Source organism: Triturus cristatus, chromosome 2_1 (genome assembly GCF_964204655.1).
Source record: "Triturus cristatus chromosome 2_1, aTriCri1.1, whole genome shotgun sequence".
Classification (NCBI taxonomy): domain Eukaryota; kingdom Metazoa; phylum Chordata; class Amphibia; order Caudata; family Salamandridae; genus Triturus; species Triturus cristatus.
Window position 1 is genome coordinate 468,057,476 of NC_140581.1, and position 27,251 is coordinate 468,084,726.

The 27,251-nt window shown below is 47.7% G+C and overlaps 1 protein-coding gene across 3 annotated transcripts in view; it reads left to right on the top strand.

The window, feature by feature from the left end:
- The window catches only part of POC5 (POC5 centriolar protein), a 373,162-nt gene that overhangs the window by 206,040 nt on the left and 139,871 nt on the right, over positions 1-27,251 (top strand). For all 3 annotated transcript variants that reach the window (XM_085632288.1, XM_085632289.1, XM_085632290.1), the window contains one exon: positions 16,249-16,388. In XM_085632288.1, the coding sequence (XP_085488414.1) occupies positions 16,249-16,388 (140 nt within the window). The remainder of the gene's footprint in view (positions 1-16,248; positions 16,389-27,251) is intronic.

A 27,251-nucleotide genomic window follows, 5' to 3' on the forward strand; every position in this document is an offset into this window, starting at 1 on the left:
ATACAACTCATCCAAATGATATAGATCAAATGTAAACGGTCATGAAATGAAATGTTCGAGGCATATGAGCTGCAGATCACACACTTAGCATAGATCGCCATCTGGTGTTGGGCCCGGATGTTTGCACTTGTTTTTGTCCTGGAAAAGTCTTTGGAAGTCACTGGATAGGTGACTCCTCCTTTGGACCACATTACGCATGGGCATCGGCTCTATCCTCCGATTTATTTTTTTTCTGCCATCGGGCTCGGATGTGTTTGTTGCGCTCCAGTTCGGAACAGTTACCGATTCCACTTTCGACGTGCAATTCTTCACCCTTTCAACGGTATTGTCTCGATCGCGAACCCTAATCGTTGCACATCTCTCCAAATCGAAGTCCTCGATTCCGATCGTCGACTAAGGCCTTCGGGCCTACCTGGGTCTTGGCTTCTGGCTCATGGAAAGGACGCCGTTCAAAAAGTGTCCTCAATGTGGGTCGAAGTTTCCCCACACCGATCTGCATGAGGTGTGCAACCTCTGCCTTTCACCAGAGCATGAGGCCAGAGACTGTCCAGCTTGTGCCTCTTTCCGCTCCAAAAAGGCCATTCGAGACAGACACGCTCGAAGAACTGTGGCTCGCTCGTCGACATCAATCCCCGGCGACATCTTCCAAGAGGGCGTCGACGTGCCGGAGCGAGAGAGGGTCGAAGAAAGCCTCGTCAGCGCCTCAGAACCCGATGACTCCGATGTCGAAGAGATCACTCTGGTGCAGAGGGTCGTAAGTAAGAACGTCGACCCCGACCCCCTCCCTACACCATTGAAAAAGGGTTCGGTCACACCTTCGCCTTTGGGCCCAGGTGCACACCGAGAGACTGCTTCCCCTCGGGTCCGGCAAAGAAGCCTACTAAGCCTTCAGGCAGCTCGGGCTCGAGTCAGCCTGCCGTCGGTACCGAAACACAATCACCGAAAAAGAAACAGCCCTCCTCCTCCATGCAGACAGCTGTTTCCACATCCAAGCACACGGCATCAAAACCCACAAGCACCGATTTGTCGATACTGAAAAGACATTCGGAGTCGAACAAAAAACCACTCCCAAAGGGTTCGGATTCAGACCCAAGGAGAGCCTCGGAACCGAAAAAACAACAAGTTCGACAGGCCAAGGAGACTGTAAAAACGCACAGCTCCAAACCAAAACAACACAGAACCACTACAGAGTCGGTGCCGAAGAAGCCTGCGGAATCGAAACGCTCGGCACCTAAAGAACAACCTCCAGCAGAAGAGCGGTTCACACCAGACCCTGCTCAAAAGACTCTAATAAGGGATCCTAAAACTGGTCAATTAACTTTTAGTTCTAGGAAAAGACCACTAGATGCGCCTGCTCCGGCTCCACCACCTAAAAAGAGAGACTTTGCCACATCTCCTCTAACACCTTGGATGACATAGGGGAGGGTCAGGACGATGTGCCAATAGGGTATCCTAGTCCACCTTCTTCCCCAGACCCTTGGGATGATTATAACATGCCAAATGTCCCTAATGTTCCACAGGATGACATCTACTCCTCCAGGCCTTCCCCTCCACGGGACACCATGGAATTTAATCAGCTCGTCCACAGAGCTGCCCATTACCACGGGGTTGACTTGCATACAGACCCCATAGAGCAGGATTTCCTAATGGATACATTTGACACCAATTAAAGGTCCACCTCAATACTACCTATGTTTAAAGGGGTTATTAAGCATGCACCTGAAGTCTTTAAAGATCCTGTTAGGGCTCGAGTTATTAACCCCAGGATCGAGGAAAAATATAAAGCGGCCCCTGCAGACCCAGCTTACATTAAAGGCCCAGTACTCTTAGACTCCCTGGTAGTTTCTAATGCTAGGAAGAGGGCCAATTCTCAGACATCAGGTGATGCTCCACCACCGACAAAGAGTCTAAACTCTTGGATTCCTCCGGCAAAAGAACAGCCTCACAGGTGGCTAACATATGGCGCATCGCCAACACTCAGGCGCTGTTAGCCAGGTATGATAGGGCACATTATGATGAACTAGAGTCCATAATGCAGCACCTCCCAGATAAATACAAAAACAGGGTGTGGTATTCTGCAGTTCTTGGGTGGAATCTGGAACACAGCATGTGTGGTCCAGATTCCACAGAAGGACAGTTGGCTCAGGCTTGTTCAGACGACTTAATGCTGATCTCCTAATTTCAATAAATTAAAAAGGAAACTTACCGCTGCATGTTGTACTTATTGAAGAGGATTCTTCACTGGCGACGACAAGGGAAACTGAATCCTGAAGATTTCAAGCCTGAAGCCCTGCATCGTATGCAGATTGTGAGGCGGTTAACATTCGTGAGTTATATATTCACTTCAAAATATGCCGCTTGATGGCCTCGTAATCACAGAGGTAGCGCTGAAAATCCCAGCATTGTGCTGTTTATGGTGAGACTTTCAGCAATTTTTCTTTGAACTTGTATTTATTGACTGTGCCTCCCGTGCCGTGACTCGCGCTCAAGAATTGAATCGGCATTTCATGCACGCACGCATGCTGTGACGCGCGCTCAAGAGTTGATTCGGCATTTCTTCACGCGCATGGTGTCTTGCGCTCTGGAACTCTGCTGGCATTCCTATCACGCGCTGATGCATGAGCGTTTCTAGGCAAATCAATCATCTTTATGACGCTACTCTTGACGGCAAAAGATTTGCATATTGCCTAGCGTTTACATCACAATCAGGGTTGCCTAGCACCCTGCTTCCTGTCTGCTGCAGCTCCAGTCTTCGCTGACACACAGCTTCATTAATTTAAAACGACATGTCCCTACGTATTCAAGCCTACGCTGATACACACAGCTAAACCTTTCGTGTTGAATGTATGTCATTTTCTTTAAACTTCATTTCTAAGTATATCGTTGATACACACAACAAAAGTATTGTTATTTGTGTGTCAAGATCATATCGTTATTTGGAGTATATTTCATCGCTGACACACAGTATATTTGTTTTGTTAAATCTGTCAATTTATTAATCATACTTGGTGGTCAGGTAATAGCAATATTTTTTTTTTGTTTTTAATATTGTATCTAATTGGTACACTTTCAAATTATATTGCGTACATAGAAGGTTTTAATGCTCTGCCCCCATTCTTAGCCTCGCCAGGAGAACCTCCGTTGGAGTGGAAACAATGGAAAGAAGGCTTAGAAGCATATACTGAAGCGATTGGAGGCGATGATTATACTGACAAACGCAAATTTGCTATTTTAAAACATTGTTTAGGGGCTGAAGGAAGACTAGTATTAAGTCATTTACCTCCCATACCTACAGACAATTCCAGCGATGATGACATTGATGTTTATGAAAATACCATTAAACAACTTGACAAACAGTATGTCAAAAAACTGAATAAAGTTGTTGCTCGTCACAAGTTTCTTAGTAGACAACAGTTAACTAATGAACCTATTGATACTTTTGTGAACGATTTAAGAATATTGGCTGCCAAATGCAACTACAATACATTTCACGATCAGATGGTACAGGATCAGATGGAACACAATGTTGTTGATACTAAGTTACAAGAAAAGTTACTTTCTGCAGATGATCTAACTCTTCCCAAAGCTCTTGATATTGCTCATCGCTTCGAAGATATGAAGTTAGGCATGAAAGAATTGTCAGACAAGAAAAATAGTACATCTGAGGTACAGACATTTTAATGAGGGGTCTACAGTTAGTGGTGCCTCGTGATTTCAGAGAAATTGTTTTAGATATGGCTCATGAAGGACATCCTGGTATGACCAGTATGAAGAGGAGAATTAGGAGTGAATTCTGGTGGCCTGCTGTTGATAGATGCATTGAGAGAAAAGTTACATCTTGCATTGAATGCAATATTAGTGATAAATCACAAAAAACTTTGGTTTATCATCATGCTCCTGTTTCAAGACCTACACAAGTGTAGGAGTGTGTGTCACTTGATATTGCTGGACCAATGAGTTTAGGTCATAATCCTGTGTACGCTATTGTCTTAATTAATCAATTATCTCAGTGGCCTGAGGTTAAATTAATTCCACAGGTTACTTCTAAAATTGTTATTCAGTTTTTAAACTAAGTATTTGAGAAGGAAGGTTTTCCTGAATCTATAATAACTGATAATGTGGTGCAATTAACTTCTGTGGAAATGAGGTCATTCCTTGAGAGTCATGGTATCACACATAAGCGTTCTTCTGTTTATTATCCTCAAAGCAATGGAATTGTAGAGAGATGGATTAGGGTATTGAAAGAAGGATTACAACTTGCCATTAGCAATGGGAAGAATTGCCATGATGCCATAAATAAGTTACTTTGGAATTATAGGAACACACCCAGAAATGAAGGTGATATATCTCCCTTTGAAAAAATTAGAGGTAGGAAGAGTTTATGTAATCTGAGTAGGAGATGGATGAGGGATTTGATGTACAAAGGTAATGAAATTAGAAAACCTGATATAGATCTAGTCCTATGGTATGGTTAAATATTCAGACAAAGTTTCAAACAAAGTTTCCTCTTGTCCTGTGCAAGTTAATGATTGGGTGCATGTGAAAAAAGGGAGAATTGTGAGGACAGGTGAATCTCGGTTTTCTGCTCCCATGAAGGTTGTGAGGGTTGGGAGACAAGTGGTGGAGTTGACGGATGGTAATGTTTGGAGTTTTTCAAAAGTTGTGAAAGTTCCAAAGGGGTTTTCTTCTAATGATGTTAACGGTGGAGTTCATCCATTGCAAGACCAAAAAGTTTCACGTGAAAATATGAACTGGCGGAAAGCTAATCAATGTTGTCCCAGTTATGGGAGAAGCCATGTTAATGTGAGACGGAGACCTGCACCTATATGGTGCAAAGCTTATGATATGAGTGTATAAGGTTTTTCATGTTCATTCTTCTTCTGCTTTAAGGTAATTGTAGCTCATGTTTAAGATGCTATACATTTTAATCTGCATTTGGTTTTTATTGAATCTTTCTAATGTTTTGTGAAGATGGGAGATGTGTGGTATTCTGCAGTTCTTGGGTGGAATCTGGAACACAGCATGTGTGGTCCAGATTCCACAGAAGGACAGTTTGCTCAGGCTTGTTCAGATGACTTAATGCTGATCTCCTAATTTCAATAAATTAAGGAAACTTACCGCTGCATGTTGTACTTATTGAAGAGAATTCTTCACAGGGCCAATGAACTCATACAGGAGGGTAAGCTTATCACCAACACCTCCATCCGTTGCGCTCTTGACGCGGCAGACACCGCCTCCAGAGCGATAAACACAAGTGTCCTTTTGCGTAGGCATGCCTGGCTACGCATCTCGGGTTTTAAACCTGAACTTCAAAGTTCCATACTCAACCAGCCATTTGATCAGGAGCACCTTTTTGGCCCAAATGTAGATTCAACCCTTGAAAAGATGAACAAGGATACGGACACAGCTAAATCAATGGGAGCCTTGCAGTTGCAAGCTCCCAGATGTTCCTTTCGTCGCTCACCTTACAAGGGCACCCCCAGAGGCTACTCCCCAGACAACCCCTCCACCTCTTACAAGGCTCCCTCCAAGTCTACGTTTACCAGAGGTTACCAGAGAGGAGGCTACAGAGGAAACCATAATAAAGGCAAGACCAACAACACCCGCTCTGCCTCCACCCCTACCTAATGACTTCCCTCCACTTCCCCCAGACCATTCCACTCCGGTCGGGGGAAGACTACAACCGTTCCTGCCTGTCTGGACCAACATCACTACAGACAGGTCGGTGCGACAAATAGTTCAATCAGGTTACTGTCTGGAACTTACCTCTACCCCCCCCCCCCCCACACATACCACCCAAACAACGCCCAATGTCGTCAGAACACTTATCTCTGCTAAAGCAGGAGGTGATCTCCCTCCTACAAAAGGGTGCAATAGAACCAGTTCCCCTGCACCAACAAAAAACAGGAGTTTACTCCCTGTATTTTCTCATACCTAAGAAGGACGGCTCTCTCAGGCCTATTCTAGACCTCAGACCTCTAAACCTGTACATACAATCACACCACTTTCACATGGTTACACTCCAGCAGGTCCTTCCTCTTCTTTCAAAAGGCGAATTCCTTGCTACTCTAGATCTCAAGGACGCCTATTTCCATATTCCCATTCACGCAGCTCACAGGATATATCGAAGATTTGTAGTGGACGGACAACACTATCAATTCAAAGTGCTCCCTTTCGGAGTCACAACAACACCACAGGTATTCACCAAGTGCCTAGCGGTAGTGGCAGCCCACTTAAGAAGACAACACATTAACGACTTCCCATATCTGGACTACTGGCTCATAAAAGCCTGCTTATACAGTCAGTGTGTACATCACACTCATACCACTATCCAACTACTCCACAACTTGGGGTTCACAGTAAACTAAGCAAAGTCTCATTTACAACCGTCTCGCATACAACAATACCTCGGTGCCACAATAGACACCTCAAAAGCACAAGCCTATCCCAACCCGGCCAGGATAGCAAGCATGCAAGCTCTCATAACCAAATTTCAGCCTCAACACTCTCTCATCAAAAACCTTTCCAAAGGGCGCTCGTTCCTAGAGCCAGTTCCACAGATAGTCATGACAGCGGACGCATTGTTCTCTGGCTGGGGAGTGCACCTATTACATCACACCATGCAAGGCAGGTGGACTCCTCCACAAACGTTACTCCAGATCAACCACCAGGAGCTATTAGGCATTTTCCTAGCCTTAAAGGCTTTCCAAAAACAAATATCAGGCAAAGCTGCCTTAGTCCGCACAGACAACATAACAGCCATGTACTACATACAGAAACAAGGAGGGACACACTCTCTGCAGCTCTCTCAACTGGCACAGAGCATATGGAGATGGGCTATACCCCAGAACATCTTTCTCCTAGCTCAACATGTCCCAGGAGTCCAAAACACCATAGCCGTTCTGTCAAGCCGTCAAACGCAACAGATTCACGAGTGGGAACTTCATCCACAAGTTCTTCAGCCATTCTTTCAAATGTGGGGCCAACCAGAGATAGAGCTCTTTGCCACGCACAAAAACGCCAAATGCCCAAGCTTCGCCGCGAGGTATCCACGCCCATTCTCCAAAGGCAATGCGATATGGATGAATTGGTCAGGCAGATTTGCGTGCGCCTTTCCACCTCTCCCCCTCGTTCCAATGGTGGTGCGCAAACTACTGCACTAACTCTTATCCTAGTTGCTCCAACTTGGCCCAGACAACCGTGGTACACCACATTACTGGAACTCTCTGTAGTTCCCCACCAAAAACTACACCTTCCTTTGACCTTAATATTTTTGTTGAATGGTGTTTTGAGATTTGTAATGTTGACACATGCTAGCATGCCTTACATTTATTGCACTTTACGAATCTCTCAGTCAGTGTGATCCATGTTGCCATTTCTTCATTTTTAATATCACTTCTTACATAATCTCTCATGGATGAGGCCCTCTGAAAATGAGTGGGTGGCGGGAAACCTCATGTCCAATTATGTGATCTTTTCTAACTTGTCCCAATACAACTGTGGCCCTCCTTTATCAAAGGCATTACTAATTTCTAAATGCTGCTATGCCCTTTATAATCAAAGTAAGGGAGAGGCAGTTTTCTACAGTACAAGGCGGTGTTTTGAAATCCAATTGTTCTACCAGTATAATTTTACAATAATGACCCTAGAGACTCGATTGATCTAAAATGAATTTGGTAAAAATGTTCCCAGTAGTGTCTATTAATGATATTCTACAGGGGGGCGCTAGAGAGCCCAGAGCAAGATGGCCGCATCTTAGTGCAGCTCTGCTGGCCGAGACTACAATCAGACTATTATCCTTAGCAATCAGTGCCATCCACGGCATCACGGATCAGATCTGTCCTCCCTACCGTCTGGAGAACCTCCTGCTGTCTGTTTGTTGTATGCAGCTGCATTTTACCTGCGTCTCTGCCCCTCATCGAGATCCGGCGTGAAATGGCGGGTGCGCGCGGCACCCTTTGAAGACCTGCTGGTGGAGCGGCTGCGGTGCTGGGCCAGGTGCAGCGCTTCATTGATTGTGAGGCGGGGCGACCCCCTGAAGCGTTGCGGAGCTGTGCCAGATCTGCTCCGATAGTGATTACCCAGTGGAGCGGTGTGTCCTGGGCGCCTGCTGCCTGTGATGTGGAGGCGGGCTCCCTGCTCTGCGCCTGCTCGATCCCGGGTGAGTGGCTGCGGTCTCTGGTTGGGATCGGAGGGGCTGCGGCGGTGTTCGGGGGACTCTACCGGCCTGCATTGGACGTCTGCTGTGTGCTGTCGGAGGCGCTGCTGTTCCCTCCCACGGGCCGCCCGCTGCTCCTCGGGAAGGTGGGGGCGGCGGATCCTCCCGGGCCTCTGCTCGGCCTGCTTTGTTGCTGCCTGCGGCCCGTGACGTGGAGGCGGGCCCCCTGCCCTGCGCTTGCTCGATCCCGGATGAGTGGCTGCGGTCTCTGGCTGGGATCGGAGGGGCCGCTGCGGTGTTCGGGGGACTCTGCCGGCCTGCATCGGACGTCTGCTGTGTGCCGTCGGAGGCGGCGCTGCCCCCTCCCCCCGGCCACCCGCTGCTGCTCGGGGAAGGTGGAGCGGCGGATCCTACCGGGCCTCTGCTCGGCCTGCTTCGTTGCTGCCAGGGGCTGCTGTATGTCGCCACGTGGGTGAGAGTGATCCTAGCCTCCTGCCCTGCAATCAGGAAGTCTGCCTGCCCATACTCATTTTATGACCACTGCTTGTCTGCACCCTGCTACTGCCTGCCCGCGCATCCTTGCGTGACTGTCGGGGTGCCTGGTTTTTTGGGACATACTGTGTGGGGGCCACTTTTGTGGGTGCTGGACGCAGGGCCCTGCCTGTCTCTGAGGCCTGCGGCTGCACGGTGTGGCTGCTGACGGCGGATGGGCCTAGGGAGGTGATCACGTCCTCCCCCTTCTGTATCATGTGGCCCCCGGTGCCTTCATTGCTCCACGGACACTGATTCATTGGCGGGCTGTTCAGCATTGTGCGCCTACTATGCGTATACCCAGCAGCTTGGTGGCACGACTTGCGTCCTGAGACTTTTGGTGATGGCGCCGTTGCGCTGTTTGTTCCTTCTACTGACCTCACGATACCCCCCTTAATTGTCATAAGGTTTAATTGGGCAGGGTTGATAGTCTCCTTCTGGCATTATCCGCCGCTGCTATTTTTGGCCTACATACATCTGGTAGCTTTCTGGATTAGACATGGGGCGCACAGACAAGCAGCAAAGCAAACTCACTTTTGAAACCAAAAAGCACCCCAAATCCCACACTCCCACTACTTCGGACTCCGAGCCCGATCTTGCACAGGGCCCGGGCGCCAGGCTGGAGTGCATGATGGCGTCCATGCAGCAGAGCCTCCACACTATTGATGCCAAAATTGACAACCTGAATTTATGTATGGACACAATGGCATCCAAGTTGGATAAGCATGGCGCGCAGCTGGCTGCAGCCGAACAGCGCATCTCCAGAGCTGAGGATCGGGTTGAGGCACTCAGTACCTCTTGTGCAGGCATGGGAAATCCCCACAAAGTTTTTTTTTTTTTGCTTTGACACATTCTTGTGCGCTAGTTGCGCTACCGCCAGATTGGCGATCATATTTGTATGCTTTGACTGTGATGCAACATGTTCCGGTGTGTTTTATTCTATGTTATTTCTTGGGGTGTCACGGCAGATTTACGCTGCTGGAGTGAGTGGGGTATGTTGTTGGGGTTTGCAATGTTCTGAATTGTGCATTGGTAGAGCACTGCGGATGCGGTGGGGTAAAGTTTGGGGCTGTTTATGAGCGCTGTACCAGAACTCTGCATCTCCTTGTCGGGACATGACTAGCTCTGATGACATGACGATATCTTGGCTTAGTTGGAATGTAAGGGGACTTAATAATCCGCGGAAGGTCTGCCAGGTGCTTTCCTACCTTGACCGTCACCGCATTCGAATTGCTCTCCTACAGGAGACACATTTTACCAAGCAGGCGGTATCTACTATTGCCACCAGATGGGCTGGGGTGCGGCTTGCTGCCTCCTACTCCTCTTATGCCCGGGGGGGTAATGATTCTGGTTTAAAAAGGCACCCCCTTTGTACCACTCTCACTGGATGATGGCGGGGCGACACATCATAGTGCAGGGTACACTGTATGGTAGATCTCTAGTGATAGTTAATGTTTATGGTCCCAACATCGACGATCCTGCCTTCTATGAGGATCTATGGAGGAAACTCTATAAATTGCCTCCTTGCACTGTTATCTGTGGGGGTGATTTTAATGTGGCTTTGGACCCCGATATGGATAGGGTGTCAACTGCGGATCGGCCTCCTAAGCGGGCGGCTACGGCTCTGCGGGACGGTATATTGACGCTAGGGCTAGTAGATGTTTGGCGTTTGCGTCACCCTTGCACCAGGGAAGGTACTTGTCACTCGTATGCTCGTTCTGCCTGGTCCCGTATAGATCTCTGGTTGCTGACCCGTGACACAAATGACTGGACTGTGCATGTGGAGAATTTACCCAGGACACTCTCTGATCATTCCCCTGTGCACATCCGTATGGCCTTGCCTGCACACACTCCTCCCTTCCAGTGGGGACTTCAACCCTCCGCCTTGCTGGACTTGGTGTTCTGTGAGGGTGTTAGGGAGGCTATTACTGACTACTTCGTGAGAAATACCGAATCGGTTGATGCGGTGGGGACACTATGGGAAGCCTTCAAGGTGATCATACGTGGGGTCTGCATTGGACTCCAGGCAAGAGTTATTCGGTCGCTCAGGGGCACAATGTCTGCGCTGGAGCGTGAACTGAAGGGGCTGGGTCGGAGGTATGAGAGCACACCTGACCGTCTGTGTTAGCCCTCATTAAAGAAAAAGTTGCAGAATATAATGAGGTGGCAGACCAAGAGGTGCACCACATGTCGCGGAGAAGCAGGGCCAGATATTATGGGGAAGGGGTCGGCCAGGCAGAGCCTCGAGGGGGTGTGTACATGGTTAGCTCGATCACAGTTGGTGGCGCTACCCATGATGATACTTCCCATATTCTGAAAGCGTTTGCTGAATTTGATAAGGATATGTATGCTCGTCGCCCGGTTGCAACTGAAGCTGAACTATAGTAATACTTGGATGACATCGCGTTGGTGTGGCTCTCTCGGGGACAGCAGGAATTTTTAATGCACCCTCTCACCCTTGGTGAAATACGGGATGCGATTGTTGCTCTCCCTAATGGTAAATCTGCTGGCTCTGATGGCCTACCAGTGGAGTTTTATAAAAACCTATATTGACATTCTTGCCCCATGCCTGCTTCAGGTCTATGAGGAGGCTTACGAAACTCAATGCCTGCCTCCGACATTGCGTGAAGCGCTGGTGGTCACTTCTTAAGCCGGGCAAACCATCCGATAGCTGCGACTCCTACCGACCGCTGTCCTTAATCAACACAGATGTTAAAATATTAGCTAAAGTCCTGGCTACCAGACTGCAGCTGCTTCTGCCAGTCATGGTTCTGCCGGATCAATCTGGCTTTGTGCCGACCCGCTCCACCTTCCATAATCTTAGGACGCTCTTTGCGGTTATGCATGTCCTGGAACCTACGTTGCCTGCGGTGGCAGTGCTCCTTGACGCCGCTAAGGCATTTGATTCCATCTCCTGGTCCTACATGCTTGCGATTTTGCATTGGATGGGGGGGTACCCTTTGTCTTTACCAACTGGATAAAACTGCTTTACACTTGCACTACAGCGCGCGTGAGAGTTAATGGTAACCTATCTCAGCCATTCCCTATACAGCGTGGTACGCGACAGGGCTGCCCGCTCTCCCCGTTGCTGTTTACGCTCATACTTGAACCTTTGGCCTGTATTTTGAGGCAGCGTTATTCCCAGGCGGCGTTGCGGTTCCTACAGCGCCCTTTGGCGGTCTCCATGTATGCAGATGACATGGTGCTATATGTGCGTGAGCCCACCCTCTATTTACCTCCGCTCCTTCGGGAGTATGTCCGCTTTGAGTCGTTTTCAGGGCTAGGCATAAATTGGTCTAAATCCATAATATTGCCCCTAACGGATTGTACGTCTCCCATTGATTTAGATTTCCCTCTGGTGTGGTGCACTGATGCAGTGAAATATTTGGGGGTGTGGTTGCACCGTGATCCCCAGGAGGTGGTGCGAGCCAACTATGGAGTGGCTATCACGCGTCTTGAAGAGCAGGTCGCCCGCTGGGTTAAGTTGCCCCTTTCTTTCGCCGACAGTCTAGCATTAATAAAAATGGTAATCCTTCCCCGTTTTTTGTATCTATTTATAAACGTGCCGATACATCTGTCGTGCCATTTTTTTTCAACTCCCTTTGCTCACTTTTAATTACACTAGCGTGGGGGGGGGCAAAAAACCTCGTCTCAAGTGGGAAAAGCTTGCACTCCCTTATGAGCTGGGGGGGTTTTGCGGCACCGGATATTCAGTTGTACTATTTGTGTGCACAAGCCCACTTTGCGTATTATTGGTAACATGACCCTGCTTATATTCCCCATGTGGCGGTCGAGGCTGGGGCGGTGCCCCCCATACCACTTAAGGCCATGATTGTTAATACTCACACAGTGTTTGAAAAGGGGGAGTTTGACAATGTTCAGACCATGGTTAAGGCTTGGCGGGAGTTGGGTAGGCGAGCGCAGAAGCTGCCACTTTATGCGCCCGGTATGCCCCTGCTTCATCATACATGTCTTTCGGTTACCACTGAGGTGGGTGCTCTGCGGATCCTCAAAGACATGAACTTGGTGACCATGAAAGACGTATACCCCGGGGGGCAATTCATCACTTCAGCATCCTTGGCTGCTGACTGTCCTCTCCCCGCTATGCACCTTTTCACTAACACAAGATTGAGGTCGGCCATGCGTGGGCTGTACCCGCAATTTCCTGCTGAACCACCTACGCTAGAGGCACTGAAATTGTTATATACTACTCCCTCCAGGGTGAAACTGGTCACTAGGCTCTATCTGATATCGCAGCGGGAAGCTGCTACCTCCGATGTGGTGGCACTGCATAAATGGAATGTTGTTGTGCCGCGTGCTTTGACTGAGGATGAGTGGGTGAGTTGTTGTCGCCTCACTGGGCGCTTAACGTCGAATGGGAATCTGCGGATGGTTCGCTTTAAATATATCCATCAGCTGTATTATACACCTGCCCAGTTGCACAAATATGGTCTGCGTGACTCTGCCGCCTGTAAACGCTGCGGGCTCATGATGCTGATTTCTATCACCTAGCATGGGTCTGTCCCAAGGTCTTTTCATATTGGGAAGATGTTATAAAGATTATGCGCCTAATGGTTGAGCTCCCTTTGGATTGTACCCCTCAGTTATGTCTCCTCGGTCTTATTGCTGATGTCAAGGCCTCCTGTAGGCGATTTGTGGCTATTGCGCTGCTGGTGGCCAAACGGAGGGTCTCCATGTGTTGGGAGAGCAGGTTGCCCCCCACTATCAAGCTATGGTTGCAGGACTTGACATACTGTAGAGCTCAATTAATATGTTATGCTGAGGAACTGCCTGCCCCATCATGGTCACTGGACATTTGGTCACCCCTCACGACCTACTTACTGTCAGTGCCCACCATTTAATCTCCTGTTCTTTCGGATGTCGTGATGGACTGATCTGTTATATGACTGTGCTGCACTGTACCCCTTATCAATGCTCCTCTCCCTTATGTTCCGACAGCTATGTCCCTCTATGATTGTCGGCGTACTCCTAATCTGCTCCCAATGGATTTAAAAAAAAAACAAATTATTCGCATCGTGTCCTGTATAGATGCCTGCCTTTGCACTGTGTAGTTTATTTCATTGCAATGTTTGTTTGTTTTTCTTATTTGAGAAATGATCAATAATAAAATTTTAAAAAAGATATTCTACAAAGGTTCTACAAACAATCTGCTGTTCCCTTTTTTTCAAAATACTGAAATTATTAACTTTCCCTTACAGGAAGCAGAAATGACAGAGTAAGCTAGACCATAAGTAAATAAAGGTTGTGATAGCTTGGCCCAGATCAAGGAATTATTTTTAATTAGTGTTATTAGAAGACCATCCGGTCTGTGGGTACAGGAACATTTAAAGGAGTTAGTTGATCTAAAAATGTCATTAACTTGAAACAAATACAATATTGGCTGTGAGAGAGTAATCCCAGAAAATTGAGCCCATTCAACTATTTATTTTGATTAAGGTGGTGTTCTCCCTCCACAGATGTTACTGGGATAGGTACTCTGTTGTGTTGCCAGTAACCCCTGAAACAATAAAACAGTGGACCAGAATTTCGATTAATCACTCATTTTTAGCGCGTAGGCTATTCTGTGTCAAAATTGTGCTCTTCTATTTTGGTTGTTGTGAATAGCAACTTAATTAGTTTTGAATAGCCCTATTTTATCTTCGTTATGTTCCCAAAGTAATACGGATCAACACTTTCTAGTACCCTAGTATTTTTTTCATTCTTTAATTAGGGTTTGAGATATATATTTACATTTATTTAATGTTTTTTTTTTTTTTTCAGATAATCGGATTTATCTAGAGTTCTTTGGAAATAACAGATCTGGGGAATTATATTGGCCTAAATTTCTTAACCCCTTCGCTGCGGCGCGAATTCCGCCGCAGCGCTGGGGGGGTTTGGGGTGAGCGCGTCGCCGCTATGCTCATGACGGAACCACGCCGTCATGAGTCACGGGCGAGCTGTGCTCATGACGGCGTGGTTCCGTCATGACTCCACCCACTTGCGCTGATCGCCCGCACAGGCGGGGAAACAGCGCCGCGTGGGCGGAGCGGCCGCCAACGGCCGCAGCATGACGGAACCACTCCGTCATGAGCACAGCGCGCCCGTGGCTCATGACGGAGTGGTTCCGTCATGAGCATGTAAGGGGTTAAACCAGTCTGTCACATAATAGAAGAATCTATGTGAAATTATATAGAGAACTAAAGCATAGATACATTTACTCACAAACTTATTCCGATATAGTTTCCTAACCAGCAGACTTCGTTGACAAATTTGAAACTACAGTTTAAGAGATAACACTAAAGGTAAACTCTATTTTTACTTTCTTGCCCAATTTTAAAAGAAACAAAATGGAGGGAAGGATGAATGCTATAGAAAACAATGATATAGCAATTTGTTGCGGCTGGTTTTCCATTACACCACATCATTAGATTTTTTAGATGACCGTCTTCAAAGCAGCCTTTCGCTATAATTAAATTAGCGCTATCAAGCCAACATAATAACCTCTTGTCATGTTTATCTGTCTTTTTAATTTACAGAAACAGATGACTTAACCCAAAGATTGTATCCTTTTCTCACACTGAAGACTCATTGCACAAGTAATTGGTTATCCATACTTTAAAGTTACCAGAGACAACAAGAAATCCCTAGCATTTTCAATCTTTTAAGTCTCAATCAACTTCAAAGTTCTTTGTAGAATTAACTGGCACTGCAAAGTCACTTAACTCCTTTGGTCGCCAACCTTTGGACCAAAAGGTTGCTTCCGTGTCGAGCAACAAAACCTTTTTCTTTTCTCTGTTCAGCTTAAGACAGCTGGATTTCGGGCAGCTCCTTACTGGTCACATGAAATCTAGAAAGTTGCCAGTGGCTGAGTAAATGTCATCCGAGACGCTAACACTAATCTGTGCGTCTTCCACATAAGAATGAAATGAGAGCCCAAAAGATCTAATAAGGCTGTCCAGCGGAGATGAATACAGATCAAAGAAGGTAGGAACAAGGAAGAGCCTTGAGAAATTCACATGGGAGTGAAAAAGGGCTAGGCCTAAATGGATCACAAACAACCATTGGAGTTCTGTTTGACAGAAAAGAATTAAGTAGTTAGTGAGTCTTGCTATTGATCTCAAGTTCAACCAGAACGGCCACTATTACAGAGTGGGGAACAGTGTCAAAGCTGCCGGATAGGTCCAACAGGATCAGGGTACATCCTGTAGTTCTTCAGTTTCTTAGGGTCAAGTGAATGTGAAAGTTCACTTGTCATAACTGGCATATATTTAGTCTTTGACGCTTGTAAAATAATTAACTAGCTCTAAAAGTGAATTTCTTCAAATTGTTGTCATCCTTTTTTTAATTTTTAATGCAGCAAATTAATCTTGCGTGTCCTAAGCAATGCCTCTGATCCATCTAGCAGTGACTAACCTGGTACATGTTGACAGGGTGACCCCAAGCCAGAGACATTTGAAGCAGCTTTATTCACACATTCAAAGAATAAAATAATAAGGAATATATGTTGCGGTATATCTGTACATATTTGCAGCATCTAAAGTATTCTTTATTTTCAACAGATCAATCAAACCGAAGGGAAGATGCTGGGCCAAGTCAGCCAGTATCTTTCCAGCCAGAAACAACCTCTCCGCATATGGATGCTACTCAGTATGATGGTTTCACTTCACAAATGGCACCTACCATGTCATCCGAGCATCTTGTAAGTAAAAGAACCATTGAAATTAAATGGTAGCTAATATATTGCTCTCTGATCTTCAATATTTTGCCTGCCTGTAAAAATTAGTTATTAATCTGCTTTGGAAATGTTTATTTTTTGGGAAATCTTTTTTTTTTTTATTAACCTTGCTCAAATGACCATACTTTACATTAATCACATGCATTGATACATGGTTTAGCTTCATCAATGCAACAATTATATGTAGGAGGTCCCATACCTTTTGTGGCTTCAAAAGCCCAGGTTCGCCACGGACGACATCCACAGACAGAAGACGAAAAACCTTGTCCAACAGTCCCACCCCACCCTCCAGCAAGACGTGGCTGGTGCGTATCACTCCACTCCCAACGTTGCTCTATATTGACGCCATGATTTCCATATTTTCTCCCACTTTTTGACACAGCCCCTACTTTTGTAAACTGTTTGCTCGGCTCATTGGAACCAGTCAAGGTCCCTTTCCCACTCTCTCAGCGACGGTGGTGAAGGCGCTTCCCACCTCCTTGCGATGTTTCTTTTGGCAATCCCGGCTGCTAGTACCAACCATATTCCCACGTGTCTGGGCCAGTCACTGTCTACTTGAATCATCAAAAGGAGCTATTTGGCATCCATAGGGACAGTCCCTCCTGACACCCTAGACATTACATCTGTGACTTTCTGCTAAAATAGGGCAATCTCCTGGCATTCCCATAGAATGTGAAAGAAAGTCCCCTCACATTGACAACCCCTGACCCAGAGCGCTGTATGCGCCTTACCCCATTTATACAAGTGTGTGCGTGGATAGTAGGTACGGTGCAATATCTTGAGTTGCACCAGTCTAAATTGTGTGTGGATTGCAATTTCCCTTGGGCTTTGTATTGCCTCTTGCCATTCCTCATCCTCTATGTTCCCAAGGTCGTCAGTCCATGTCACACGCAAGGTCACCAGGGGGTCTGGCACATTGTTTATTAATTTGCGATATATCGTGGATGTCGATTTTTCCGGGATGGGGTCCAATAACAACCTATCCTCCAGGTGGGAGTGATCTGGAACGTGGGTACCACATTGGATATATTGCTGCAAGGCATGCATCAGTCTTGGATAGTGTTATCTCTGTGTCTGATTTAAATTATATTCCTGCTGTAGATCCTCAAAGGCAAGCGGAGCCTCCACACGTCTCCAAGGTATTCAATTCCTATCAGCTTTCACCCTCTAAAGCCCACAAGGGCGGCCACTTCTTTCACCGCCTCCTCTGCTCACAGTGGAGTCTGACTAGTTAATTTCTCTGTCCAGCCCAGGTATCTGTTAGCCTCCCTCCAACACCCCACAACTACCCCCATGTGTGTCGGCCATTCCGGACGTGCTTTACGGGAGTACAAGATTGATTCGCAATTTCCTCCTAGCATGCTGGCTCTGTCTACTCTAAAGGCTGGCTCGTGCACGTCTGCGTGGATCCAGTTGTTTATAACCAGCAATTGCGAAGCCCAGTAGTAAAGTGTAACATCTGGGACCGCTAGGCCAGCATCGTACACTCCTTTTTGTAGTTTATGGAGTGCTATTCTGGGTGAGCCACCCTGCCACAGAAGCGTTCTAACTTCCTGAGCTATTTTTTTCAAAACTGCCGGGGGGACTGGACAAGGGGGTGTTTTGGAGAATGTACAAAAGGCGCGGAAGAGCCATCATTTTGAAAAGGGCCACTCTGCCTGTTGCAAAGTCATCCTGTGCCCTGGGCACCCCTCAACTTTTTGCTGACTGATGCTGGTGGTAACTGATTTTGACTGACCCTGGGCAGAGCCTGCCCAGGGCCAGTGCTGAGCTGAAAGGAACACATTAGAATACAGTTAAAACACCTAACATACACTAGGGTGCACTATGGTATGGTGGGGTACCCCTGTAATTGGCATGACCTACATCAAAAGCCCCTAGTATATAATAGGGCAGGGGATCGAAACTACCTAGAAGTCCCCAGTACCTTGGGGCATGGCAGTTTAGAGGCCATCAGCTTTTTCTGCACTTGCATGTGTGTTCTGCTGAAGCCTGAGGTCAGTTTAAAAACAGCCCTGGGTGCCAGGACTGCTTTAAAAAGTAAATTGTGCCCAAACTCGACTTTGGTGGTAGGGGCACTTAAAAATGGATAACCTTCAATGTTGTGACATATTAGGGACCCCCAGGGTCTCCCCTAGGTATCCCAGGGGTGGGGCGTCAGTTATCTATAATGTACACCCTTCTAAAATGAGTTGTATATGCCTGGGTAAAGTGAAATCTCACATTTCACTCCCCACATTGTGTTAAAGTGCTGCTCAAATTCGACTTTGATGCTAGGAGCACTAGGTAAGGAGGATCTGCCATATTTCTGCAGATTCAGAACCCCTAAAGTCTCCCCTAGTTGCACAGGGGGTGGGGGTTTTGTAGAAATTAGGGAAATACTTATAAAATATGTTTTTATAAGCCCTGGTGCTAGAAAGCTGGCCCAATTCATTTTCCCCATTGCAAATCCCTTGGCCCATAAGTTAACATGGTAGGAAGTTATTGATTAATAACTATTGATAGGAGAGGACTAGCCTGACCATTCAAAGACTTCCCCGAATGGTAGTCGTAAATCCAACAATATTATATTGTTGAATTTCTCCGAAAGTGTACATACAAGAAGTTATACGACTTTCTTGCTTGTAAGTCCAAATTCAGCCTTCCAGTGGTCTGCCCTGATTGGTCAGAGTTAAGTGGATTAGCCAGGCTGCTTTAAATAGGTGATAAAGAGCCCCTGGGGTTACCAACACTGCTGGGAGGGTAGTGTGCTGGTCCATAGGAATGCCAGGCCAGGGGGTGGAGTCGTAAACCATGCTCTTCAAAGGCAGAGCGGAGGCCTGGGTGTCAGTTACTTTTACACTCTTGACCCAGAGTCAGGGCTAGGCTTAAGAAAGGTATGTGCAGATGGTCGGGGGAGAGTCCATGGAAATAAGCCATCCCAGGGGGTGTGTTTAGCCAGCTCTTTCCTCCTTGCCTGAAAATCAGCCATTATGGATTTGGAAGATTTGATGCACTCTGGGACAAAATACTGCCACACTATACAGGATGTGGTCATAACTATGAGGAGTTACCCTGTTCTCATTGGTCAGAAGTGACCTGTGGCTTGACCCAGAGAATTTTGAATAAGTATCTGAGAGGGGCAGAGCCCTCCAGATCTGCTGCTTGAAACGTACTGAAGCAAGAAGTGCCCTGCTGAGAAGTTTTGCTGTGCGAAGATTTCTAAGGCCTGACCTCCTGAAGACTGCACCAACTGAAACTGCAGTCCTGTGGATTACCTTGCTGCAAAAGGACTAAAGAGTGGACTCCCTGCAAGCTACAGGTTAACAGAGCTCACCTGGACATCCCCACAAAGAGTTCCCAGCCTGGAGTACCAGTGGATTTGTAAGGGTTTTGTTCAAGTGGATTGCGAAATTAAAGTTTCACACTTTCAAGGACCCTCTTGGAGATTTCAGAACCTTGGATTGTGTGTTGGATACTTTGGGACCTGCAAGCAGAACTTCAGGAAAGAGTTCTAACTGGACGCCGCCTGCTGGAGAAGGCGCACCACACATTTGGTGAGATTCTCCAGAACAGTTTCTAAAGGTGTGTCCCGGTCAAAGAAAACGAAAGGATTAAAAGGGGCACTGTTGGTTTCTAAGCACTAGAAAGTGACTCATCTTTAAAAATTAATCTCTGGTTCCCTACAGTGGATTTTTTTCGTTTTGGTGTCATTTAATATTTTTATTTTTATAAATTGGTGTTTGATTTTTATCTTGTGTTGTCTTAATTATTTACTGAAATGGTATTTTTAAATTCTTTACATACCTGTCTTTGAAGTTAAGCCTGCCTGTTCACAGCCACGTTACCAAGGGTTGAGCATAGGAATAATTTTCTAAGACCTATGCTGAGTCCTACAATGTGTTAGTGGCCTTATTACCAGTGGCAGACCTACATTTGCCCCTACCAATAACCCACTTTCCAACACTGCCCATAAGAGATAATGGGAGAGTACACCAGTGACGTACATCAGCACTTAACCAATCTATCTGGGGCTTGAGGTTCTTCTTCAGAAACATCCCGTGATCTCTCACGATATATATGCCTAAGTACTTAAGTCTCTCTTCCACCACTGGGGCCGTGCACCGTGCCAGTATCCTAGGAGAAGGGCCCGATAGCGGGAAGACCATCGATTTGGACCAATTGATAGTATATCCTGAGTAGCTCCCAAACAACTCAAGAATATGGAGGACGCTGGCCATAGAATGATATGGTCTTGCTAAGTACAAGAGTATGTCATCCGCATAAAGCGAGATTCGCTCTTCCCACCCCCCAGGCACCTCTATGCCCCAGATCATCAGGTTCTTCTGAATCCAATGCGCCAGCGGCTCCAGTGCAAGGGCAAACAGCAAAGGGGACAGAGGGCAACCCTGTCTAGTGCCTCTCCGCAGCTGAAAGGATCTGGATAACGCTCCATTAACTCGTACTCGGGCCTGAGGTTTCCTGTACAGCAGCCTCACCCAGCTACAGAAGTTGGGGCCAAAGCCCAACTTACGCAGTACCATAAACCAATAGGGCCATTCTGTACTGTCAAACGCCATTGAGTCCAATGCCATCAGTGCCGTCTGCTGAGCAGCAGGGCCACGCGTCATATGGAGCACCCCATAGAGCCTCCTTAGATTGTGATGAGTGCTTCTATTTGGCATAACAGCCAATTGAGCTACATGTATGTTTGCTAAAGCCTTGGCTAGCACTTTGGCCTCTACATTGATCAAGGAGATTGGGCGATACGAGGCACACTGGTCCGGTGGTTTCCTTGCCTTGTGTATCACCGCCACTGTGGCCACCCGCTGATCCGGCAGGAGTTGCCCCTGTTCTCGTGCCTCTAGCAGCATGTTACGTAACTGTGGTATTATTGTGGAAGCCTGACATTTTGTAAATCTCAACAGGGAGTCCATTTGGACCCGCTGCCTACCCTGAATAAAGGAGTCCCAGGGCCCCACCAGTTCATCTTCCGTGAGGTCAACCTCCAGAGTCTCACGCGCTTTGTCTGTTAGTGTGGTTAGGGAGTTGTCTCTGAGTAGTTCCTCGCAGTCTTTTTCAGGTCTGGTACAGACTGGTAAACCCCCTCAAAATGCGTAGCAAAGGCTTCCGCTATATCTGTACTTGTTGTTTTCAGTACCCCTTCTTTGTCTCGCAACTCTGTCACCCATGATCATTCCCTATTGCGATTTTCCAACCACGCTATGAGTCTTGATGCTTTGTCACCTACCTCATATAAACGATGCTAAGTTGCCAGGGCGTAGGCTCTCGCTTCGTTATCAGCCACGGCACGTAGATCATGCTGTCGCAGCCCTAGTCTGTGACGCAGGTCGCTAGTCGTGTCCTTTGTCGCCGCTACCCCCTTCTGAGTTATTTCCTGCTCTAACAACCGGATTTGTAAAGTATCTTCCTTCTTTTTGGCCCCAGTTAATACCTGTATCTGCCCCTCAACACCATTTTGTAGGCCTCCCATAAAGTTGTGTGAATTTACTGCTCATCCACCCCCACCCCCACCCAACCCCCACTCAAGATCCATTCTCTCACTTCCAGGCTTTCTGCATTCTGTTATGTTATGTTATGTTATTTTTATATGTAACGCGCACAGCTGCCCCAGCAAAGGGGCGTCCTGGCGCTTTGTGAAGGTGAACACAACACAGCACTAAAAGCGGACAAAAGGAGACAAGACACAACAGATAAGCTAAACAAATAAAAAGGTCTTGATAGCCCGTCTAAACTGAAGGAGCTCATCGATGGCCCGGATTTGTGGAGGAAGAGAATTCCACCAACTCGCTGCCAGGACTCGAAAGGAGCGGCCACCAATTCTGCTCAACTTAAAACGCGAGACCACTGCTAAGTTCTGGCCTAGCGATCTAAGAGTGCGAGAGGGGACATAGGGGATCAGCAATTTCTCCAAAATTTGTGGGGGAGTACCCTTTAGGATTTTAAATGCAAAGCAGAGAACCTTAAATCTAATCCTCTGCTGCACAGGGAGCCAGTGGAGAGAGCGCAGAGTATTGGACACCGAGCATCGCCTAGGCAGACCTGTCACCAGTCGGGCCGCAGCGTTTTGAACCCGCTGGAGCCGCAGAAATTCTGACTGGTTTATCCCAGCCAGTAGGGAGCTGGCATAGTCCAGCCTGGACAGCACTGATGCTTGGACCACCAGCTGTCTTGTGGGTGCATCAAAGAATTTGAGGATGGGTCGAAGTCCTCTGATGATGCCATAGCAAGAAGCCGCCACCTTCTTGGTATGACAGATGAAGCTCAGAGAAGGATCAAGCCACACCCCCAAGTTTTTTATCTCTGCCGCTGGGAGGGGAGTCACACCCAACTCCGAAGGCCACCATTTGTCATCCCACAAAGCCACCTGTTTACCAACCACCATAATCTCCGTCTTCTTGGTGTTTAACTGGAGACAGTTGGAATTCATCCAGTTAGCCACTTCCCGCAGACCATCACAGAACCTGGGAGCCTCCAGGTCTGAGTCCCCACTCAGTGTGACCGCCAGCTGCGTGTCATCTGCGTAAGAGACCATGGTCAGGCCCCACCGCTTGACGACCGCAGCCAGCGGTCTCACATACAGATTGAAAAGGGTGGGACTCAGTGAAGACCCCTGTGGGACTCCCTGGTCTAGCGGGTAGGATGACGACTTACTGGGCGGGATCGCCACCTGGAATGACCTATCCGTAAGGAAGGAACGAAACCAGTGCAAGGCGGAGCCAGAAACGTCCACCTCCTCAAGACGCCGAATCAGAATCCCGTGCGAGACCGTGTCGAAGGCGGCACTAAGATCTAATAACAGTAGTGCCGCTGTCCGACCGGAATCCAGCACGGAACGCAGATGCTCGACCATCGAGAGAAGGGCCGTCTCCGTGCTATGACCCGCACGGAACCCGTTCTGGGTAGGGTCGAGAATGTTAAGCCTACCAAGATGGTCTGTAAGAGTGGCATTCACATGGGCCTCCGCTATTTTCGTGGCCCAAGGGAGATAGGGCGGTAGCTTTCAGGTTTAAGGGGGTTAAGGGTCGCCTTCTTCAGAATTGGCGTGACTACTGCCTGCTTCCATCTAACGGGAACCACTCCAGAAGAGAGAGACAGGTTGATCAAGGACAGCACCAGGGTACGGCAAATCGGTGCCAGGGTCTTGAGTTGGGCCGGTTTCAGCGGGTCTGCCGGAGATCCAGACTTGATTTTGGCGCTGAGAAAGTCAAACACCTCCAGAGATAAGGGGGGTAAGATGGAAAGGCATTCCCCCTCACCTAAGGTGCGACCAACCTGCTCTAGCATCAGGGAACCCGTTGGGAAAGTGCGATAGATGGCTTGCACTTTTTCATGGAAGAAAGAGGCCAAACCCTCACAATGTGAGTCCGAGCATATTTCCACTGCAGTTGCTCTCTTCGCCATCAAGTCCTTTAATACTTTAAAAATAAGTTTCGATGGATTGGCAGAGTTCTGAAACTGTTGAGCATAAAAGGAAGCGCGAGTTTGACACACTGCCCTGTGATAAATCTTGACCTTGGCCAGATAACATATTTTCAGATCTGGGTCGTACGACTTCCTCCATAATCTTTCGGCCTGTCTACAGGCCCTCTTAAGAGATGCCAAGGAAGTGTCATACCAAGGGCTCGGCTCCTTCCGGTGACACTTGGACCAACACATAGGAATCAGAGAATCGAGGGCACCAGATATCCACTCACAGAAGGAGTCGTATCCACAATCGACCTCGGTGAGCGGACCTAAAGGAACCTTCTCGAGCTGATGGTAAAAATCCTCCAGTCTTAATTTGTTCCAGTGTCGTTTAAGAACAAGTCTATCCTGAGATAGAAAAGGAGAGTCAGACAAAGAGCATGCCGTTTTCACCAGCATGTGGTCTGTCCAGACCAACTGGGAGGAACCAAGAACTCTGAGTCCTTCTAGATTTGTGAAGAACGGGTCAAGAATATGCCCACCTTTATGTGTGGGGAAAGTAATCATCTGCGAGAGCTGTAAGGCCTCAAGATCCGCCAGAAAGCTCCTAATAGAGGGTAAAGTATAGTTCCGAGCTCTCTCGGATTTTGTTTCTGAGTGCTGGGTATCGCACGGGTCAATCCTTGGAATGCTGCGCTGTTAAGGAGCGGGCCCCAAATGGTCACACCCACGGGAAGTGATCCGAGATGCCCCTTGCCATATGTCTTGGGTTTCTAAATTATCCTACCCTATCATTCCGTGTGAAGAGGTAGTCCAGCCTAGAAAAGGATCCATGGCGCGCGGAATAGTATGTATATTGTCGTGCAAGTGGATTGCATACCCGCCACAGATCTACTAGGCCCATGGCCCCCAGGAAGCCCGGCAGGTCACGCTCTCCCTTCTGGCCCGATCGAGAACCAGACCAATCTAGTTCCGGATTCATGACAGCAATTGTGTTCCCCTTCCACTAGAAGAATGCCTAGAGGCAGTTTAATCAGGAACAAACTAACTTTCGGAAAAATAATGCTGTTAAGTCCCGGGGTACATGAATTGAACATAATATAATCAAGCGCCCCTCCCATCTACCCGCTGCTGCAGCACAGCAACCTGCATCTTCTATCCAGGTGCCAGTTACAGCCAGAGGCAACGTGTTGCGAACCAGGACTCTCACTCCCCGAGCCCCTAGTCTATAGCCAAAGCGATCTAGAGCCTTACATTTGCTCCTCCTCAAGTGGGACTCCTGTATTAGTACCACGTCCAGGGAGTGCCTCTTAATTTTTTGGAGGACCAATGTACGCTTGATCTTGTTCCCTAGTCCATTAACGTTCCAGGTCCGCACCTGTATATTAGCTAGATCACCCATAATTTCCGGTTGTGAAATTCACTCTTGGTAATCCTCCCCTCCCTCATGATGGTCTTGATTCAACCTGCTGTATTGTCTGGCTGTGTTGGTCTTGAGTATGCATGAAATCACACATAATAAAACAAAACATTTTACCCCACTCCTCCATCCCTGCTACGTGAGTAACAAACCTCCCAAGAGTGCATGTCGCCCGAACTGTGCAATAATTAATATAAATGTGGGGGCTGTAGGCCAGTCTCCAGCATGAAGTAGAATAATTCTACTGTTGGATACATTCAGATCCTCCCAAAATGTCTCGAGAGCAACCTTGTCTATCGGCTCCCTCTGCTAATCCCTGTGGTGGATAATGATAGTCCCATCTCCACTAGTGACTTTTCGGCGCCTCACTTCAAATTGCTCCATACCCTTATAGTATCGCTCCTGAGCTTCCTGCCCTCCCCGGCGGCTCCAGGAATGGACAATTAAGTTCAGTACTTGGGAGAACATCCCTTTTGTCACTTATCTGTTCATTGTCTCAGATCAGGGCTGCTAGGCTCTTGCTCCACTTGTCCTTTGGTGGTGTTGCCGTCCCTAGGCAGTGTTCGGCGTTTGCCCCCTTTTCGTTTGACAGTTCAACAGCCTTCTAGCCAGTCATTCGCCTCAGCCGGTGAGTAAAAGTATGCCTTCCCCTCGTCAATTATTTTGAGTTTCTCCGGGAATAGCATCATGTATTTCACATTTTGCTCTTGATGGGCTCTTTTGACTGCGTTGAATGTATGCCTCTGGCGCTGGACCTGGAGCAAGAAATCCGGAAAAAAGCGGATAATGGCATTTTCATGATGCAGATCCCCATGCTGGCACGCTGCCTGTAGGATGGCATCTCGATCCCTGAAATTAAATATCTGGGCTATGATCGTGCGAGGGGGCACTCCACATACTTCACCACAGAATGTTCACATCGGGCCCTAAGTGGTAGGCCCCGGTGTGAACGTTCTGTTATGAAGAATGTGGAGAGGCCTTTAGGCTTCAATTTATTCAGGATCAAGTCCTCCAGGAAGAGGTTTGATGACCCTTCCATTCCCTCTGGTACACCTACTACCTGAATGTTGTTCGGTCAGGCTCTCCCTTCCTGATCTTCAAGGCTGGGAAATATTTTGGATTGCTTCTTAGTGAGCACTGAGACCTGTTCTTCTAGGCGTTTGGTTTTGGACTGTAGACTCCCAATTACTGCCTCCACCGTGGATACCTTTTTAGCCATTTTTCGGAGGTCAGTGCGAAGCAGGTTTACCTCCTTGGTGACACAGTCCAGCTTAGGCACTCGGGTCCCTTATTTGCCTTCATAACGTCTTTCAGGGAAGGATCTGGGGACTGGTTGTCATTTTCAGGCAATGTTTCCCCTCCTGTCGCGCCTCCTTCACGGCCAACTGCCACTGTGTATTTATCTATGTGGTTGGTTGGCCTGCCCAGGCCCCACCGCCCATAGCTGAAATGTGTAAGGCTTCACTGGTGGGCTCAGGTTCTGAGGTCTACTATATCTCCGGCTGGAGTATTCTGCACCGGCACTGGTGTCTGAAGCCTTTACTCAGTAACTCTTTCTCGTGAGCGCAGCACAGGGTCCCAGGCGCGACACCGGTCTCACAGCGCAATCGGAGATTACCCCACAGACTCAGCCACTCAAGGGGGAATCTCGCCCGGTTCTACCCAGTCACACCATGTAGGTCCCAGTATCTCATGTAGACTCCAGCATGTGGCTCACACTATTCCTGCAGTCCAGATCCAGTCTCTCACCTCCAGACTTACTGCAATCCCTGTATCTACCAGAAGCTGTGTCCCAGTCCAGTCGGCTCTGAGGCAGCTCTCCACGTGCTCAAGCAAGGAGCGGGGGAAGGGGGAGCATATTTCCAGCTCCCGGTCTGCCTCGCAATCACTCCACCGGCAGGCCTTACCTCTCATGCTGCCCCTCAGTCTTGCGCTCTCTCTCCAGCAACTAACTTCAATGGCTCAGCTGTAGTCCTCCGGGTCAAGCGCAGAGTCTGATC